At 38.4% G+C, this 22,148-nt stretch overlaps 1 protein-coding gene across 4 annotated transcripts in view; it reads left to right on the forward strand.

Moving 5' to 3' along the window:
• The window catches only part of RPS6KA5 (ribosomal protein S6 kinase A5), a 168,664-nt gene extending 149,638 nt beyond the window's left edge, over nucleotides 1–19,026 (forward strand). For all 4 annotated transcript variants that reach the window (XM_019745027.2, XM_019745046.2, XM_019745062.2 and 1 more), the window contains one exon: nucleotides 694–19,026. In XM_019745027.2, the coding sequence (XP_019600586.1) occupies nucleotides 694–933 (240 nt within the window). In that variant the 3' untranslated portion in view covers nucleotides 934–19,026. The remainder of the gene's footprint in view (nucleotides 1–693) is intronic.
• Nucleotides 19,027–22,148: the final 3,122 nt, after the last annotated feature.

The following is a 22,148-nucleotide window of genomic DNA, read 5'->3' on the forward strand; positions in this document are numbered from 1 at the left end:
AGCTGCGGAAATGGATTAAAAAATTAATGAACCAGGATCTGGTGAGGTGTGAAGAGGTTAACTGCAAGAATTTGTAGCAGACGAGCCAAATCTTCTCCATGACACATGATGCAAAGTTGTCAGGGGCAACCGCAGCGATGCCTAAGTTTGAGTCTAAGCACTGACGGGCGCTGTGAGGAGAAAGCCCGCCGAGGTTTGGAGAGCCGATCTTCTCTATATGCAGTGCAAGATAACACCCAAATTGCGCTGACTCGGGTGTGGAGAGCAGGGGCCCCTAATGGATTGAGACTGCTCTATGTTGGGACTTTGTGGTCAGAATTTTACGTCTCAGACACAGAACTAGTAAAGTAATGCGGGGGCATGGTGGGGGGGGGGTTGGGGGGTATTAGGTTCGTATAGTCTTTAGGAATTTCTAGTCAGTCGGTGTTTTTTTATTGAGAGGTAGCACTACTTCAAAAGATGTATTAGAACCGTGACTCCTGGACGGCCTGGCTGGTTTGATTTACGCAGAGCCTGAGACATCTTTCCCACTAACCTCTGTACCTGCCAGGAGGTTTGGATGTAACGGTTTTTAGCACTTGGTTCCCCACACAGCTTGGAGCTGTGGTTGCCAACTTCAGGGTGTCTTCTGCTGTGACTGAACACTTGAGTCTTTTTACCTTCACCGGGGGTCCCCTTCTTTTTCTCCCCTAGGCCTTTAACAAATACAAGAGAGAGGGGTTTTGCCTTCAGAATGTCGATAAGGCCCCTTTGGCCAAGAGAAGGAAAATGAAGAAGACCAGCACCAGCACAGAGACGCGCAGCAGCTCCAGCGAGAGCTCTCATTCTTCTTCCTCTCACTCGCACGGTAAAACCACGCCGACAAAGACCCTGCAGCCAAGCAATCCTGCTGACAGTAGTAACCCAGAGACCCTCTTCCAGTTCTCGGACTGAACAGCACAGGAATGGTAGGAATGTCACCCGTGATCCTTTGCACCGTTAGTCCCCTCAGCGTATGCCTGAGGCGAGGTTTTGTGCTTTTAAAAAAACGTGTCCCGTTGGTCTCATTGGAATCTGCCTCTTAGGGAATTTTTTCAGGAAAGCCCGATTGGTTGTCCTTGTCCACAAACACTGGACAGAGAATGTTACTGTGAATAAAGCACATGTTATACTGTGTAGCGACCTGTCGTGATGCCAGCAGGACTATTGAAAGAGCAAAGGCACCTACAAGTGTAATCAGAGACTGAGTAGATTTGAACTGTGCACAGAATGAGTCACAGGTTTTGCAGCTGTCTGCCCGCAAGAGTTACTCCTGCGATGATGACACCTTTGGCTTCGCCTTGTGGATTTTTAAGAGATTTGCACTCTTTGAACAGTGATTTATCAGAGAAAAATGTCTGTTTTCAAAAAGATTCTGTAGTGAATTTTATGTGTGGCATATACTTACTTCTTGAGAGAGGATTTTAACTTATTGTTTTTATTTTATGGTTACGTGGTGATAACCTGTTATTATGAGTCTTTTTCTAAAACGTAAAGAAAAGATGTCAGAACTTACAGTCCCAGGCGCTATATTTGGGACCCACCTGAGACGCATGCTAAGCTACATATGTTTTTAGTTTTGCACTGCTCTTTCCTGGCAATTTGTTCTAATGGTTACTGCAAAACATTAAGGTACAGGTGTCTGTTTTAAGTAATATTGCACTTTATAAAAGAATATGAATAAAGCAAACTGTTTTATAAAGTGCACTGTTTAAAACATATGTACTGTATTTTTGCCATTTTTTCCATTATGTACTTTAAATTTGTCCTCACATCCCCCTCCTACTTGGTTTGCAACAAAGAGAACGGGCTGTGTGGTATAACGTCATCTTGAGCCACTTAGGTTCCAATGTGAGGAAAACCTAAAGGGAAATTCTTTATAACACTGTGCTTCATATTTGTACACTGTGTTGTGCTGCAGAGAGGCATTTCCTCCTGTAGCCAGATATTATGTACATAATATTTTAGAATCATAACTATAACTTGTTTTGAAATTTTTCTGTTAAATTTTAAATCCAGAAAGCCTATTTTATAAACTTATACAGAGCACTTTTATTGCTCAAAAGTTCTGAATTCATACAGAAAACAAGTGCTATGTGATGAAGACATTTTACTGAAAGATTGCTGCGTTTTAAAATATGATTAATTCATTCCCTATGCAAAAAAAGGAGTGGTAGGATTCGTATATTATATTTTCTTTTAAAGCCATCACATGAAATGTCAGGACTGAGAAAGGTGATATTTGTTTACAGGAATCATGCTTTAAAAATAATGCCCAACATGTTCATTTTATAGTTTTTGTTAATGATAACTCTGGCACATTGATTTGGAGCTTGGGCATGATATTTATTTATTCCTTTCTTGAGATAATAGCAGCATTAATTTCAGCCAGTTATGAATACTAAAAATATTGCACTCTATGTAATAGTAGTATATTTATTACTAAATCAATGTATATATTAATAGCACAGGCAACAAAAATGGCAAATATTAAAATATTTTCAAAATATTGTTTTATCCTGTTCCCATTTTTGTCCACAATGGTTATTGGAAATAACTTTTTATACTTTTCAGTGGCCCAAATGGCTACATAATTCTCACTGAGTCAGTTGTACTCCTAGCTTTTTCAGTCGCTCCTCGTAATGATAGGAAATCTTACATGAGGTATTACCCAACTGTATATAGCTAATTCACAAAATGTGATTCCATCATGCACAGACTTATAGTAATTAAGAAAATGTTCATTTATATCTATAGTTATGTTGACTATACTTGGAAATGTGTGAGTTAGCTCGAGTCATTTTGAAAACTGCATCCTGTTGGAAAATACTAATTGTAAACTAGAAGCTGTGTTGGTAATGAAAAGGGATCCAGAAAAATGGTCAGTGTGCCCTAATGATTGATGATGTAATTGACTCATTGTGTAGATTGGAAATCAATGGGTTTCATTGTCATTTATTTTCCTTGCCTTCTCATCTGGAGGACATGACAGAAAATGAAATGGGTAAAATGAAAGGCAGATTAAGAGAAAGGAAAGAGAAGTCTGAGACATCAACTTATGAGCCTCCCTGAATAATCTAGATTGGGCTTTTGAGAAAAGCTGGAAAACACTGAGTACTGCCCTCTTGTCAAGTGTCTTCTATACCAGAAAAGACAGCATCTGATGCTAGTTTATAGCAGTTAAGTTGTGTGCAGGCTGTTCGGGTATAGTGAAATGCACTTTAAAATTCACAGAGTTTTCATTTCGTCACATCAAAAATAAACCAAAAAGTACTTCATATGAAAATGTTAAATTAAAGGGCTCTTTTGGTATCAGGAGTGAAATAGAAGTAGATCTAAGGAGAAAAATACACTTACATTCTCTTTATAACAATTTTGGAAATAGAGCCCAATCACCCCTTCCCTCTTCCCTTATTGATTTTATCCTATGTTGTTTTCATAGCATCATAAATCCTGACTCAGATCATCTATTTTATAGCTACATATGGCTGATTGAGAGACAAGATTAAGAAAAGGAAGGAAATACAGGAAAGTAATTTTAAAAGACCAGTTTCTTCTAATTACTGTGCCAGATCCTATGGCCGAGTGAGTTAAATTAGCTATTTTGAAATTCATTAATTCTTCTAAACCTCCGTAAAATAATAAATCACTGAACCACTGGAACAGAAAATCAAGTCTCGAGTTAATTTCAACATGCTTGTTTGTCTTCAAGTTGGAGATTCATTTATCCATGGAAAACTGCCTTTTAATTTTTTTACGTTTCTGCTGATTTCTTCAATAACTGTATAAAAGGTGACATTTTAAATATAAGGTAAGTTATTTTAAAGAAATCTGCTAGAATAACAGCAACTACTTTTTTAAATAGGGAATTCCTTTGTATCTCATTTTATTTTTTAAATACTTTATAAAAATATATAATTTATTGCCTGCTTGTTCACCTTGCCCCCATTTCAAACACCAGTTATTGTCACATTTATTAAATCAGGGTCCCTCAAAATAGTGAAAAGTTTCTGAATTATTGGCCCTGTATGTGTCTTAGACCACTTAATTGTTTTGGATGTTCTCCCAATGACCAATAGTAACATGATTTGGGTATTTGTGTTATCTAATATTCTTTGAGATCTAAATAAAAAGGTTAAATTCTGATACGCCACTTATACTATATCAAAATAATTTTCTTACAGATGAATTATTGTAATGATGAAATATCTTGAAGTATATGATTTGGCCCCTCAAATATCTTATACTGTGAACACCCCAGTTACTGACTTTTGATTACTCATAACCCCCCCATGAGTGTCCATCTTCATTTGATACCTTTATTTAGCACTAAAATGAATGTTGCAGGCTCTAATGAAATTTGGAATTTAAATGTGATTATAAAACTCAAAGAATGGAAGAGTAATCACTAAGACAACAAAGCAATTATGCATCAATTATTGTAAGTATAACCTACCCAGAGGACATAGCTGCTACAGCGACATAGAGGTTTTATTCTGTCTTGTTAGGTGAGTTCACTCCAATTTGTGACATTCCTTAGAACATTTTCCTTAAGAGTAGTTATTTAAATTGTGTCTATATAAGGAAAAACATGTATGTTCAAGGGGGCAACAATTTTCAGCTTCAGGACATTTGGTTAGTCTCGTCTCATGCCTCATCTTCAGCATTTCTTACTTTTCGGCTTCCAAGGTATTTTCTCTGTATGCCCAGCTCCCCATTATGTGATTAAGTAATCGATGCTTCTCTTCCCCAGGGCAGTCATCCGCCTTTTAGTTCATGAATCTGTGGATTAAGCAGGTGCCAATATTTTATATTTTGCTTCTATGAGACAGAAAAGGAGTAAAAAGGTAAAGTGACTCCCAAATGTATCCTTCTTGACCTCTTCATAGGAGTGCAAAGCAGGTCCTGTTGCTGGCCAGCCAGTTGCTTTCCGTTATTACTTGTGATTGCATGGTAAACACTTGACAGTTTGCATTTGGGAGACTTGGGTTAAAAGGCAGGATTCTTCGGAGTTACTGATCAGGCTTAGTTTTCCTGCAGTATTTCCGCTGGAGTAGGTGGAAGCACATTTTGTAATATTTTTCTAGTTAGAGTGCTGTTTAGGTTATTCCAGGGAGTTGGTTGAGTTAGTGTTTACTACAGAGCTGTCCTCCAGAGCACAGGATACTGGGATAATACTTAGCATCATGTTGTTCGCATTATTCTTTCCCATTGTGTTACATTTATCATTTGTACAGTTTTATAAAATTTGTCTCTTGGCTAAAAAAAAAATTCTACTTTTATTCTTGTTCCTTCCTATATTGAGCAGTTTTTATCTTTTCACTTATGTTTGAAAGTCCTCCTACGTTAAAAAAAGAAGAAAACAGAACTCCCAAAATGTCATGACTTAGAAAAGGAAATTTCAGTGGTAGAAACAAAATACTATAGATTTGTTCTCTGGCATTTCTGCTTGTAGATGGATTGAAAAATCATTGTTTCTGTTGTTTCCTTTGTTTGAAAATCCAGTAAAGTCAAGGAACTTGACACTCTTAACTGCAGTTTCATTTTTAACTTTGTAAGAGGTAGTTATGTAAGATGTGCACTGTTTTGTTGGAATGGATGTGTGATCATGCTCTTCATTACAGACCTGTTGCTGTGGTAGACATCTGATTACTCATAACAGTTTATTTTAGGTACTATAGTGCTATTCTAGTTGCTCAAATTATAAATACTGGTAAAAGGGGAGATCTAATGTAAAATAATTCTCATTCTTTTGATGAATCTAAAAGGAAATATAAAGGTGCTACATTACATGTAAAGTTAATGTTTTAGTAGTACGATTTTGAAAACTATCCCTCCAAAGTTTACTGGCATGAATTTGTATAAAGAAGGAGAGAAAACCACATATATACACACTGAGAGGAATTTTTAAAAGACTGGCATTTTAATGTATAGCTGGTATGCTTGTCTAAAATGGCATTCATCCTTAGGTATTGACAATACTCTAAGGTGCAATAATCTGTGTAACTATGTAAATTCTTCCACAGCTTTACATAAAAATCTTTACATAAAGATCGGAATTTGTCTTACTAGAAAATCAATGGAAGATTAAAAAAAAGATGAAAAACACTGTTTTTCTTCTGTTCTACATGGACGGTTCAAAGTATAGTCAAGCCACAGTTCAAACATATGTCTTTTCCATCCATTGCCCTGTGTGCTGTCTTCATTAGCTGCAGAAAAGTCATACTTTTTCATGCATTGCTTTTTCTGTTTCCCAGTTATCCGACTTCACACATGAATGCATCCCTACACTGAAATCTCACTCACTACTTCTTCACGTACTGACTAATGTTTATAGGTTGTAATTAAGGTCAGAGGAATGACTCCATTGGGACAGACAAGGGAAAAATTGGGGATGAAAATTACGTAGGAATCAGGAGGTAATGATACTGTGTGAAAAAGTGAGCACCTTACAACTCTGAGACACAAACATAGGGTTCCTTTACAAAAGTGCTATTTCAAAGGCCGTACAGACAGATCTCTTGTAAAAATTGTATCTACTATGTGGATAAATGAATTTATTTAACATGTCTGTGCGGGTTTTGTAAGGCGGTCGTTGTCTTCTAGGAGGCCCTTGTGATAACTTCCTCCTCTCTTTCCCTACCCTCTCCTCAACTATTCCTGCTGCCTTCTGCCCAGACCACTCCTATCCTGTGGCCAAAGGGACCAGTCCAAATGGAGCACGAAGACTACATATAGTGATCATGTTTTTTGAAACTTGTATTGCAGTATGTAGCATGTAAAGTGCCTAGATCTTAAGTGCCCAGCTCAGTGAATTTTCACATTTGTATGCGCCCACATGTGTAATCGCCGTCTAGATCGAGCTGAGGCTCCAGTCCATACGCTGACATCCCCACCATGCTGACTTCTGTCACCACAGATGAGTTTTGTCTGTTCTTGACCTTTTAGTAAATGGGATCATACAGTCTGTAGTCTGCTGTGTCTGGTTCTAGTTGATTGTCATTCTGTCTGGGAAATTCATCTTCATGGTTGTCAGCAATGTGCTCTGTTTCCTAACTGTCATATTCTGTCAGATGAGTATATCACAACCTGTCCGTTCTACTGTGGATGGGCATTTGAGCTGTTGAAATTTTTAGCTTTTCTGTGTAAAGCTGCCATGAGCATTCCTGTATATATCTTTTAGTGGGCATGTGCACTCATTTCTCTTGGGTTTATACATAAGAATGAAACTATAGGATGGATGTATATTTAGGTTGTAGAAGATATCGCCAAATAGTTTCCAACAGTGGTTGTACCAGTTTATGCTCCCACCACAATGTGTGAGAGTTCCAGTTATACTACGTCCTCATCAATACTTGGTACCATCTGACCATCTGCCTTATTAGTTTTAACCATTCTGGGAAGGGTGTGTTTCATTGTGGGTTTAGCCATTTTGGTAAGCGTATATTTTATTGTGGTTTTAATGTGCATTTCTCTGAGAAGTAATGACGTGTGGAACACCTTTTCATATCTTTATTAGCCATTCGGATATTCTCATTTGTTCAGTGCTGTTCAGGTCACTTGTTCATGTTTTTGGGGTTGTCTTGTCTTTTCCCTGTTGATTTGCAAAAGTTCTTTACATATGATTGGTATGAGTTTTTTTGAATAATCTATTATTATAAGTATCTTCTCTGTGGTTTGCTTTTCCACTTTCCAAATGGTTTCTTTGAAGGACCAGAAAGTAATAATTGTTATGAAATCCAATTTATCAACCTTTTATGGTTAATGATTTCTGTGTCCTGTTTGATAAATCTTACCCCAAGATTAGGAAGATATTACATTCTTCTAAAAGCTTTATTGTCTTACCATTCACATTAGGCCTATGATCTGTCTAGCGCTGATATTTGTAGTGTGAGATAGGAGCCAAAGTTCACTTATTTCCATATGAATATTCACGTGACCCAGCACAAGGTATCGTAAAGCTCAGTGTATTGCAGTTGCAGTTTTTATAAAGGCTTCATATCTGGGAATGTAAGACCTCTAACTTTGGTGTTTCGTATAGTCTTGGCTATTCTTAACCCTTTGCATTTCCATATGCATTTTAGAAACATCTTGCCAATATTCCTGTGGGAGGTAGGGGAAGGAATATCTATTAGGATTTAATTGGTTTTGTATTGAATATACGAAAAGGTCAGACAATCAAGTTCACGAACTTTTCACCATGCGCTTACACGGTGGAAAGTTTGCGAGCTAAATTGTCCGACCTTTGTATAGGTATATTTCAAGAGAATTTATATTGTCTCAGAGCAATACACAAACACAATATATCCCTCTGTTTACTTAGGTCTTCTTTAATTTGTCTCAGCAATGTTTTAAGATTTACATGTAGAGGTTAGACTTATTTCTAGATTTTTGATGTTTGTATTTTATTATCTAATTCTTTTTTGTTAGTATAAAGAAATCTAACTGATTTTTTAATTGCCTTTGCATCTAGCAACTTTACTAAATTCACTTTAATTATGATAATTCTATAGATTCTTTTGTATTTATTCACGTATATAATCATTTCTTCCATAAATAATGATAGTTTCATTTCCCCCTTTTTCCAATTTTACTTTTCTTGCCTTATTGAGCAGACTAGCACTTCTAGCAAAACATTGGATAGAAGTGGTAACAGTGGACCTCTTTGACTTGTTCCTGAACTCAAAATAAGAATTCAGTAATTCACCCTTCAATATGGTGTTTGCTGTAAATTTTTAATAGATACCATTTACCAAATTAAGTGGGGTTTTTTTACTCCTAGTTTTCTGAGAGTTTTTATTAAATGCTTTACTACTTCTATTGAGATGATCATGTTTTTTTCCCTTTATAGTGACAAATTACACTAATTGCTTTTCAATATTGCATTCCTGGGATAAACCCTATTTGGTCATGTTATTTTATTCTTTTCATATATCAGTGGATTCAGTGTGCTATTAGGTTGTTGCAAAAGTAATTGTGGTTTAAAAGGTTAAAAATAATTGCAAAAACCACAATGATTACTGCAACAACCTAATAATATTTGGCCTGAGGTTTTTGAGTTGTCTTTTAATTGGAGTATCTAGTGCATTTGCAGTTAATGTAATTATTGATTACTGGTTTTAAATCTATCATCTCAGTTTGTTTTCCATTTGTCCCATTTCCTTTTGTTCCTTTGTTTCTCCTTTTCTGCCCTTCTTTTGAATAAACCAAGTATTCTCTATTACCCATTTTTCCCTACCATGTTAATTGTTGGAGAGTTTTTAATTCATTCAGCAGTAACCTTAGAAATTACAACATGCATCTTTGACTTACCACAATCTACCTTAAATTGGTGCATTGCTGCTTTCCAACAATTTAAGAACTTTTTCAGTTTAAATCTGTTTACCCCCTCCTTCCTTTTGTGTTGTCACATATTTTGCCTCTGTATTCTATATGTATTTTAAGCCTCAAAACACATTTGATTATTATTACTACTACTATCTGCTTTGCAGAATCAGTATTCGGTCTTATTTACCCATGTTGACTCTTTATGATATTTTTCATTCCAATCTGCTTTTCCTTACTTTTATCTGGAATTATCTTCCTTCAGCCGAGAGAGCTTTCTTTAGTATTTATCTTAGTGCCAGGCCTGCTGTCAATGGGTTTTCTTGGCTTTTGCTTTTTGAAAACTTCTTTTGTTTTTATTACCTTTTATGACACCTATGCTGAGTTAAATTCACACATGCCATTCACTCAAAGTGTACAATTCAACATTGCCTTTAATTTTGAAGGATATTTTTGCTGGGGATGAAATTCTGGGTTCAGCACTTTCAAGATATCACTCCATTCCTTAATTTCTGTAGCAAAGTCAGTCATCAGTCTTCCTGTTGCTCCTTTGCAGGTCATATGTCTTTTTTCCTCTGTCACTTTTAAGATTTTTATCTTTGTCTTTGGTTTTTACAATTTGACTATGATGTACCTACGTGTGGTTTCTCTATCTTTCCTAAGGATAGTAAATTTGTTGAATCTGTTGGTGGATGTTCTTCCTCAATTTTGGAAATTCTTAACCAGTCATTATTCAAATAACTTTTTCCAATCCATTCTCTCTCTTCCCTTTTCTAGGATTCTTCCAAACCTCTTCAGCATGTTCCACCTGTGTATTTTACAATCTTTTCTGTGTTCTCCATCTTTATTTTTTCCTGTACTTCAATCTGTGTAGTTTTCGCTGACCTGTCTTCTAATTCATTTATCCTCTGTTCTGCTGGATCTAATGAATTTGAATTTTAATTTCACATATTGTATTTTAAGTCTAAAATGTTCATTGACTCTTTTTTATAGATTCCAGGTCTCTGCTGAAATTCTCAATCGTTTTCTCTATAATGTTCTTGAACACATTAATTTTCAAGTTCATGTCTGATAAATCCAAAGCCTGAATTACTCCCTATTGATTGTTCCTGTTGTCAATATATATGTATTTTCTTTTGGTTTTCATTCATTGGGTCTAGCCTCATAAGTTTGGCTGACTACTATACATTGTGTAGTAGAGATTGTAGAGGCTCTGCGTGTCTCCTTCCTCCTAAGGTAGTTATGTTTTCTTCTGCAGGTAGTTTGAGTATAGGCGTAGCCCGTAATTCTACTGAACGTTGATTTTAGACTTTGTTAGGGCTGGTTTCAGTGTCTGCCCTTCTTCCTGGCACACAACCTCTTTGGGTTCTCCACTGAAAATCCAGGGTGTTTATCAGGGCCACTTCACCTTGGTGGCTTCAAGCTCCAACCACTGTCTCCTCAGCACCAAGAGCTGCTAAAAGCTCCCAGCTGCTGCTGCTTACTGGGTTTCCGGGGTCTCACCCTGTGTGTGTGGGTTAGGATCGGCAAACATGTCCAGGAGACAGTGGAGCAGCATTTCAGGCTTACTCCCCTGAGGTTTCCTTCTCTCTGGGATTTGGCCCCTCCGGTCCGAGCTACTTTGGCAGCCCGAACTCCAACCTTTGCCTCCAACCAAGTAGGATTGCTGCTTTGCGCTAGGAATTTATTTCCGGGGCCATGAGTTTGCAGTGCCCTCAGAAATCTGAATGAGTGGGGCTCACCCCAGGGGGCTTCCCTCCCTTCCTGCTCCTTAAGTTCCCCCTGCATGGGTTGCTCCCGATGCCTATAAACAGATGTGATGGGTGTTGTTTAGCTTTCATAGTTGTTTTCAGTTCCAGTCACAAGCTATTCTGTTGTTGCCAAAAGCAGAAATCTGGTGGTAATCATTTTAATCATCATTGTTATTTCCCCACAGTGGCTTCACCCAGTTGACAACTTGGTTATCATAGGTTCAGGTGGGAGGGCACCAGGTTTACTCATATGTTCCTTCATGCACTAGATATTTTTGGAACTCCTAGTCAGGCCAGGTACTGCTTGAGACTCAGGTACCACAGCAGCAAATAATAAGATCTCTCTGCCACGTTGGGACTTTTAGCCACTTGTTTTATAGAAAAGCTACTGAAGGGTTTCTGTATCATACTTGTACTAATTAAAGACTTGTCTTATGTGTGACTGAGAGAGGACAGGCTGAGACCAAGACCTTTTGGATTATAACACCTTTCTATTTTATACAAATGTCTTTAGCCCTTTTATAAACTCTGCACCTTATTCATGCCCAGTGCATCAAACCTTGGCCCATGTTTTGAAAGCTAAGATATTCTGCGTCATGGCCTATCTGTGAGTTTCTACGTCGTGCAAACAAAACAGACACCTGGAAAACTCACTCTTTGGAGTGCAAGTATATGCCAACTAAGTTAAAACTCCAAGAACTAACTTACGGAGAACAAACTTAGCTCTGAAATCATTCTATGAATGTCAACATGAGTTTGGTGAAGAACCAGCCTACTTGTGGTTTCTCATTTTAACCTCAGTTCCTAAAAAACACTTCACATGCTGCAAAGCACTATTTAATGCTTTGAGATACTAAAAATGCCTTGGTGTTCCCAGTCTTCCAGAATAGCTTAAATGTCACTGTTACCAAGAGAAAAATCTAACCTGGGCACACGTCACTGTTTATAGACATTATGGTCAAATCAAGAATTTTTTTCCTCTGTTCTTTGTTATTCTCTCCCACTTCTGAAAATTCACATATTCCAGAGATGATGATTTGTACTTCCAATTATAATCCATTTTTATGTGATCAAAAGGCAGTCATGGAAGTAGACCATCATCATCTGTATGCGCTCTGTAGGAACTAGGTACACTCAGGGACAGTCGGAAGCTTGAGCGCCTGGAATCCTTGGATTAGAGCCCTTTGGGAATGGTTTAAGAACTCCCTGTGAAAGTCGATGAAGCCAGACACAAAAAGTCACATATTGTGTGATTCCATTTACATGAAATGGACAGAATAGGCAAATCCATAGGGACAGAAAGTAGATTAGTGTGTTCCAGAGGATCATAGGAGGGGGGAATGGGGTGTGACTGCTTAATGGGTGTGGTTGATGAGGTTTTTCGATGATTAAATGTTCTGGAATTAAATAGTAGTAATGATTATACAATGTTGTGAATGTACTAAAAACCACTGGATTGTACACTTAAAATGCAGAATTTTATGTTATATGAATGTTATTTCTCTCTCTCTCTCTCTCTCTCTCTCTCTCTCACACACACACACACACACACACACACACACACACACACACACACACACGAACTACCAGCGAGAAAGGATAGAGTTATTTTGAGGAAGTTAGTTCTAACACCCTGCTATTCAGAGAATACCATCCCCAATCCTCTTTTCTTTGGCAAAACTGTTTGAAGCGTAATTGATATTATGGTTGGAAAATCTTATCTTACAAACAGAAATTAAGTTCTGGGGGACAAAATGAATTTGTTTCTTGCAGGTAACACCAAAATCCCAGCCTAACAGAGAGGGCGCCTCCTTTGGTACGTTCCTCACACCCCTCCATCCCCCCAAGTTGAGTAATGGAGTGGTGTTTGGACAGACAGCAAGGTGCCATGGGCTTTAATGATAATCTCATTCAGTTTGTCATTACTTCTGTCTCCGCTCCAGGGTTAATCCTTTGCTTTTACCCTCATTGTCATAGTGGGACCACCAGGCTCTTGCTTTACATACATTTTTCTTGGGTGATTGCTTTTCTCAAATCTTTCCTTATTTTACCTGTATTAACTTTCAGAAGCAGGTTCATTTGTGCATTTAACTGAAATGTTCTTTATTCATGAAGTCATTTGGAGCAGATTTCTTTTTCTCAAACATAATACCATTGAAATTCTAGAAAATTATGCTGCTCATGACTTTGCCATTTTCCTAAGTAGTCAGAGGTTATATTGTCCCTTTAACTCCACTGTGTACAGTTAAAAATCTTTATCTGTGACTGTTTAGACTCGTTGAACGCAAAAAGTTTTGTCAACATGAGAGCGAATGTATAAATCTTTTTATTCATCAGTTGAGATAGCACATGAATCTTTGCTTTTGTTCCTGGCAAAGATGAACTATATTGAAGAAAGTGAATTAGACTTTGAAATTTTCAAAATGCTTTTTATAGCAAATGTAAAGTTGTTTCAAACTGCCAATTGTTTTACATAAAATCTCTCTGTGAAGAATACATATTGCAGCGCAATAAGATTAGTACTTTTTATACATTTTGAATATAAATGTTTTGAAGGTATTTTTAATAGTAACTAGCTATTGAAAATTCTTATGGTATTTAGAATGAAGCACACCTCAAATGTATGAACAAGTATGAGTATTTTGTATCAGTAGTCAAATTGTTATGTATGTTTTAAAACAAGAATGGGCTGGGAAGATAAATATTTGTTTATAATTAGTATTTTACTGAGTGGTTTGGATATATCTTTTAGATATTTGAGTAAAGTCTACCGTCAGAGTATCCCAGATTTTTTTATTTCAGTGCCCGTGCTTCTGAGCCTAGAGTTGGCTTTTTTACATCAGAATACTCAAACTCTACTTACCTAAAAAGTCCAGAAAACTTTTTCTGATAATGAATACATTCAGTGAAAAACTTGACTCTTTAAAAATTCTAATTAGAATTTAGACTGACTTATTTGGACCCTGTATATATTATGAAACCTAAAAAGATAACTATTTGAGACTATTGATGTATAATCTTCATTATATAGGCTTTTTAAAACATTAATTTCTGCATTGGTTTCGTGTTAAGTGTTTTCAGATGTTAACAGATTATAGTTAAGGGTTCGTTTTAAATCTAGTAGCATATTTAGTACTTATTAAATTACAAGTGTCAATTTCAGATCTTCATACGGCATTATAATTACTTAAAATTAGATTGCATTAATATGCTATCTACACACATACCTTAGTTTGGAGGAAAAAATATGATTCCATTTTTTTAGTTACTTAACAATTAGTTGTTACTAGTTACTTAATAGTTTAATATTGTGAAATGTACCTGTGTGTATGTAATGTGTGTGTACACACATATATTTGGAGCTTACACAACACTTAATTAATAAGACTCATTCCTTCGATTGACTGTCTGCACTACTATGACCCATCTATACTGAAGGGATGTGAGATATCTGCATTCGTTTCTTTTTGAATGAAAGATACGGATACAAATAGCTCAAACTATTTTCCTAAATAGTTAGTTTCCTAAAGAGCTAATATAGCTGTTACAGGGAACATTCCAGAGTTCTAGGGTTATTTTAATGTACCTTTAAAGACGGTTAGGGTTTTGATTTAATACAAAGGCTTCACAGTACGACACTTTGAATATTTAAAACATCCATGAATAGTAGGTATTTATTTGGTGTTTTTTTTTAAAGATTAAGTAACGAATGTCTTTTATTTACTTGATTGATTTTATCTAGCCATTACAAATGTGATACTTATTTTATTAGCTACTTAATTATTGGTGTCTTAATGGGAAATTTTCATTTGATTAGTAAACTGCGAGGTTTTGGGTTTTTGAATTTTTATGTTAGGTTGGTTTTGGGGGCTTTTGGGGGCGGGGAGATGATAACCTAAGAAATTGCTGCAGTAGAAACTATCATGAAACTATATATGTCCCTTATAAAGTTGTGGCATTTAGAGGAATATTTCAAAGTTGGGAGATAGGCAAATTAAACAAAGCAGCATAACAAATTCTTTTTTTTTTCATAGTGAATTCATCTTATATATAGAATGACAAGCATATTTAGCAGTTTTTGCTAACATTCTGGCCTTCTTTTTATTGTTACTGCTTTACAAACTTGATAATGTTCCTCACTGATAAGAGGCTCCCTGGAATTTATTTTTGTTTAAAGACAAATATTTTTAATACAGAGAAAATAAAAGTTGCACATATGCCCCCGTATGGCAAACTCTCAATTAGCAGTACCACATGGCAGCATTAAATACCAGCTATACTAACAGCATGCAAATACAGTGTTTGTCATTAAAACCTAGCACTTTACATTGAGAGTGTTTTTAGATCAGATCTTACTGAGGTGGGTTTCATGCGATTGGACACATACATAAATATCTGCTCCTTTGAAAGTATTTAGATAGTAGATATGAATGGTCTGCTTATGAACCATAGATTTGAGAAACCATTTTAGATGAAATTTCCAATCTTTTTTGTAGACGAATTTCTTGGGCAGAATGCGATCTTTCTCTATTCTAGGACTAGTACTGAATAATACTATTTATCGCTTTATGCCACCAACATACTATTAAATTAGCTCCTTTCTGTTCCAATGAGCGCCGAGTTGATGGGAACACTTGTGTGGAAGGTGGGTGCATTGTTGACCATTGCACAGTGAGCCTCTGATGAGAACTGCATTTCAAGGAGCTACGAGTCATGAAATATAAAGCCCGTCAATCATGTCTAGCTTAGTCCAGGCCCCAGCTTTATTTCTCAGCATTCAGTTTTTAATAATATCAGCATCTTACAAAAAGCACATTTGTCCTCTAAAAGGAAACATGGTTACCAAGAAAAGCTTTCTCTATTCTTTCTCTCTGACCTGAACCCTTGGCTTTAATTGAAGAATAAAATGTATCATGTATGACACTTTCCATAATTATTACTGATGATTTTGCGAAAAGGAGGTGGGCAGGTGGTTTGGTACTGTATTTCCAGACTGGTCACAGACTTGGTGACCCTGAGCAAGTCACTCAGCCTCTCTGTGCCTCCGTTTTTTCATCTGTAAAATGGGAATAATTATATTTGTCATTCCCCACCTCAACAGCATACTGAAGGATCAGTCAAAGAAGAGGGGAAAAAAAATCTATAAGGTGCATTGATCCCAACGATGGGCAGAATATAGATGTAGTGGTTATTAAGTAATGAAGACTTTGTTACATAGCAACTTAATTTTCAAAGTGTCTTTGCCTGGATCTGAATATCAACTAACATTTTGAAGTATAACTTGAGAGTAGGTAGGTTTGAAATGAAATAGATTTTTAGTATTTATGGTCACAAATAGTGTTAGTAAATATTTATAGTGTCTGTTATAGTCTGTGTGAGTTAAAATATCTCATTGTACTAAGCTGATTTGCAGCATGTCTTGTTCTTTGAGTTCGACTTCACTGATTTCAGAGGACGACATAGTTAGATCAAACCATAGTCATAGCAGTATTTGTAGTGTATCCTGGAATCTTTGCGTTTCGGAGCCTTAGCGCTGTCCCAGTGCAATTTCCTATCTGAAGCGAGCGTCCTCCGGGTGACGTCACTGACAGGCGCTCCTGCAGCCTCTTCCTGAAGACTTTGGAAAACGGAGTGTGTTGCTACCTCACTACTTCGATGTGTACCTTCTGTTCAAAAATTTCCTAAGACTTGGAACTAGTCACGTGTTACATGGGAAGAGGCAAGCATTTTAACTTTTGTATCAAGCACCGTCGTCCTATAAAGGACATAGGCTTGCAATATGTGCCAGGTTTTGTTTTTGGCATGGTTCCGATTTGGTTGTTTTCTCCATTTTGTTAATAATTTGAAAATATCTTCTTCCCTTTTTATTTGTGTCTTCTCCCATTTAGTATTTATGGTAGCCAGGAGGGAAGGGATGTCTATTTTTAAAATGGACTGAAACCATGGGCTTCTGTTCTGATCTTACTATGGCAACTGCATTGATTACTATCTCTCATTTAAAGGTTCTTCCAAATGAGAAGCCATTCCTTTCAGGTCAATGCCTGATAAACAATTTCAGGAGCTCTGGGGACAGGGAGGCTGATGGGACCCTAGAGTAGAGGATAGGGTCTGAGAGTGTCCTTCCAAGAGACATACATGGCATTTGACTGCAGTGCCGGCCACCAGGTAAGAAGGCTGTGAAACAATGTGTCAATTTTCCTTTAGCAAGTCAGGCTGGGGACCTCCGTCACATCTTTGGAAGAGAAGCTGCCCTTGATCTTGTTGCAGTCCAGCTTACCAGGTGGCCGTGTCAGAATGAGTCAGCCTCAGACTCTAAAGCCTGTAGCAGTGATTATCTGTGCGTAGCCACCAAATGAACTATTTCAGGCGATTTTAAACAGCTGTTGTCAGTCCACTCTCATCAGCTATGGTCCAAGGTGGCCTTTCAGGCAGAAGAATCACCGGCCAGAGTGGATGTTTCTAAAATAAAAGACCTGTACTCCATGCCCTTTTTAAAACTGTCTCTTTTCACACATGGTCACACGTTCATCTTGGGCCAAAACTTGGTTTCAAAAGGCCTGTTTTCTGAAGGTGTCTTTGTAACCATTTCATCGCTGGCTCTGCTAGTTGCCTGATAAGTAGTAGCTAATTCATCATTCCCTCAATATGAGAGGACATCTATTATATTCAGACCCCCAGGCCACCTCTGCATCCCGGCTAGGACCAAGTTCTCATTTGTCAACTGAGAACATAAACCTGTCATATTCATTTGTCACCAAGGGAGGAAACTATTGTATTTGCAGAAAACCTGCTTGCATGTTTCTTGGGTTGGTCTTTGCTATAGTCTGCTCGGATTAATGAGGTTTTTTACCTGCCTATCTGTTTGTCTCTCCCACTCACCTTACCCCAAATTTTCCAATAGGGAAAAATTCCTTTTTATTCAAGAAAGGAGCAAAAAGTACTCTTACTGTGAAGTCAACAGATAGTGCTTGCTTTGGGAATAGATGATATCTTCTTATTTTGGTTGTAAACATCAATTTGAATGGCAATTAGAACAGGTTTTTAACCTCTTTGAAAAAGCACTTCTGTGGCAGACCTTTGATGGAGTTACTCAGCTGGCATGTAATTAGAATTTTATTTGCACGGCTTTTTTCCTAAGTCTCTCTAGAAGAGCATAAAACATTCTTAAGATTCAAGAAATGAAGTTATTCTCACATCAAGGATCAATTGTATTTTATATCTGCCTTTCATGCCATCTTCCTTTATTTTTATTAGTATTAATTCTCCTCAAAGGAAGTAACTTTTATTTTTTGCTGCATTTAGTAGGTAGTAGCGGCTCTTTACTTGCTCTCCTGAACCCCATATTTATAATATTTTATGGTAGATTTTTAAAATTGATTAATTCTAGCTGGTCTGGAATCTTCAAGTATTAATTTATACCGAACGTTCCCTCTTCTGGGATTATTTAGACTAGCTAAACATTACATTTTTCTTTTGTTGCTTTAAATATGTGTAGTTATTTCCATATTCTTTGGATGCTTTATTATAGTGATTGTTGGGGCTGCTATTAATTAAAGGTAAACTATATGGAGTTAAGAATTTTTGTACTATGAACTATTTATTGAGAATTTTCAGAATTCCATAGCTACTTGTCTTTAACACTTATAAGAGGCATGTATTTTTCTCCCTTCATGGTCTGAAAGTTAGTTTTCCCTTTGTTCAGGCAGGTGTGAGTGAGTTGTATCTACTGGAAAACACACATGTTTCAAAAAGTGGATGTATTGCAGAAATGTGATGTTTCCTTGCGTCGTTGGGAGTTTGGCCAGAAAGTTTTATGTATGGGTTTCATTTTTAACAAAGCATAAGGGCTTCCTTTTTTTTACCGACTTGTGTGTGTGTAAAGATGTATTTGTTCAAGCTTTAAGAAAAGAATAAACCTGTCATTGTTAAAATACTTGACATTTGATTTGGATTTGTGGGGTGTTTTTCTTGGGGGGAGGGTTTTACAGTATGTTGTTTTTTGGAATTAAGTAAGATTTTTAAACACAACAGTATATTTGTGTATCAGTAGTTTTGTGTCTTAGAGGAATGACTCAAATTATAACTTGGTGATATTAAAATTGTGGGCAACTGAAGGCAGAGTTTTCTATTCTCTTATCTGCACTTGTCTGATCTCTGCAGTGTCTTGAAAGGAGAGGAAGCTACGCCTGTCCAGTGTTCGCTAAAGGTCAAGCCCTCTAATTGCCCATTCATCACTCTTTCCTGTCACGTGACCTGAGGGCTCCAGAAGAAACCAGCCCTCCCCCAGCCCTTAGCCCCCAGCAGATCAGAAGGAAGGGAATACCTGGGTCTTTGTTACCTCAACTCTTGGTAGTGGGTTCCCCAGTCCCCTGGGCTGCCACCCACCCAATCTTCTGGGGCTCAGACCTCCCTGAGAAATGACTCTCCTGGCTGCTACCTTAGCAATTATCCCTCACCTTTATCCTCTGAAACTCAGCCCCTTTCCCTCCCTCCAGACCAGCTTCTCTCTTCCAAAGAAGTAGTTACCTCCTTTCATTCTTTTGTTGGCAGCCGCAGTTGATAGGATACGCATCGGCCCAGTGCTGTGTTAGTTACCTGCTGCTGCATAACAAATAATCCCAAGCTTAGTGGTTTAAAACAGTGGCCATTGATGAGTTTACAGTTCCTATGGCCCAAGAATTCAGGAGCAGCTTAGCTGGCTGGTTCCTGCTCAGATCAAAGTCTTTCATGGGTTGCAGTCACGGTGACTGCCATATTGGAAGGCTTAGCTGGGGCTGACAGATCTTCCAAAATGACTCACTCGGCATACAGCTTGCCACTTCGGCCTCTCAATATGGCCCTTTGAGTCTCCCTACGATGTGACAACTGGCTTCCCCAAAGCTAATCTAAGAGAAAGCAAGGAGGAAACCACAGTTCTTTTGCTGTCCTAATCTCAGATGGCACAGGCATTACATTCTGTAGAAGCCAGCAACCAAGTGCAGCCACACTTAAGGGGAGAATTAGGTTCCACCTTTTGAAGGGAAGAGTACTAAAGAATTTGTGGACATATTTTTAAATCTCTGCACATGCCAATTCTTACTCCCCCGTTTTACTGACCATGTGATATTGGGCGAGGTATACTCTGAAGCTGTAGTGTCTTCATCTCTACAATGAGTATAACACGATCTCCTCAAAGGGTAGTCATAGGGATTCAGAATGTTTAAAAGCTCCTACCACCACCAAGCTTGACACACAGTAGGTGTTCAGTAAATGGTAGTTATTGTCAACTGGCTCTGGAAGAAAACCGAGGCTGGAGTCTCTGCTGACAGTACAGGTGAAGATGGAAGCCCCCAGCATGGTGGTGAGGGGGTGTCTGGGGAGAGACCCTTTCCAGACCCTCCCCTGCAGCCATATCCTGTGCTTCTGGCCTGGTTCAGTGAATCAGCTAAGGTGGCCACTCGTGTAGAAGCACGAGCCTTTGGTCTAGAGGCCAAAAAATGGCCCAAACAGTGCCGTCTCCCAGTGCCTTTAGTTGAGCAAATCTCTCCCCCTTCTCACCTACTTCCCTGAGTGACCCTGCTTGAGACCAATACCCTTGAGAGCTTTTCTCCAGACTTTGTGGTCTTGAGCCTAACCAACTAAAACAAAAATTTGAGAGTGAAATAAATGTGCCCTTAACTTAGAAGCTTAGCTTGTGATCTGGCCGGGGAGTAAAGCTTCATTTGTTTATGGTTGACTTTGAACGCCCTGTAGCTGGGCGATGTCCACCCCACCATTCGTTTATAATTTGCATTAAGTTTGCAACTGCAGGGCACCTTTTTAAGGCTTTGTTTCAAACTGGATGCATAAAAGAGAGCCCTAGGTTTTTTATTTGCTGAGGGGGAAGCCTGTTTGCCCCATTGTTCCTGACTTTGGAGCCTACTGCATTTACAATCTTAGTCCTTTCTCATTTCTTAGAAATAACAGGCCACCCTCGTGCTTCCAGAGCCCTTTTCTCCATCTCTGTCCCCTTCTCCTGCCTCTCTCTAGGCTCTGAAACCTCCTGACCAAATGGAAGAAGTTTACTTTGGCCACAAAGAAGCACCAGAGAGCGGTGGAGTCTCCACAGCACAAGGGCCTGTGGCCGCGAGGCAGGGGTATGGGGGAACGCCGACCTGACGGCTTCGGGAGACCTAGCCTGTGCATGTTCCGGGCTGTGATCCATGCTCAAATCCCGGCAGAGACTCAAAACCAGACTGTGCTTCACGTTTGTTCCTTTAACTTTGGTCAGCTCTGCGGTGTGTGCCGTCAGCTCAGACTGGGACAGACGTGATTCTGCAATCTTAGGGCCAGCCCCCTGCGTTAACAGCTAACCCAGGCATGTGCTTCGCTGTTTATAAGACAAAGAAATCCTCCGTGTAAAACCAGGCCATCCCGAAGGCCAGGGACTATCTGGAGGTGCCTCCCATGCGCTGCTGCCCCACCCATGTGTCTGCTTTGTGGAAGGTTTGGCTGCAAATGACCGTGAGCCACACATGCTCAGATTGGGTCAAGAATCTCGTTTTTGTAAGATAATGTATGTAAAGCTGCCATGGATGTTTCTAGTAAATAGTAGTCGTGTTTATTCTGTCCGACTTCCATAGTCATGGATGATACAACTGAGCAAAAAACAGCAGTCTTTCCAAATTGCACCCTTGTGGCAGTTTGAGGCTGACGCTGGAATAGATGTGGAACTCACAGCAAACACAGATTGAGGCCTCCCAGGGTCCCTTCACTGAACAATGTGGTATGACCATGAGACGCCGGGGCGGGGGGGGGGGGGAAGCAACCAAAACAATGGATGGACCAGCCTGGCAAAAAAGTCGGAATCAGCATGTGGTAGAAAATTCCAGGGAAGTGGGATCCCACCCCTCAATATTGCCTGAGTTCCCAGCACTGAAGGGTCAGACCTCTCTGGGCCTCAGTTTCCTCATCTGCAAAATAGGGATAATGCTGTGATCCTTTAGTCACTTTCTCTCTGTAACAGGCCCTCTGGCTGTGGAAGACTGAAACATTCTCTGGGGTAATTCTTTATACTGTAAATTTTATAGAAAGCGT

This window comes from Rhinolophus sinicus, linkage group LG03 (assembly GCF_036562045.2).
Source record: "Rhinolophus sinicus isolate RSC01 linkage group LG03, ASM3656204v1, whole genome shotgun sequence".
Lineage (NCBI taxonomy): Eukaryota > Metazoa > Chordata > Mammalia > Chiroptera > Rhinolophidae > Rhinolophus > Rhinolophus sinicus.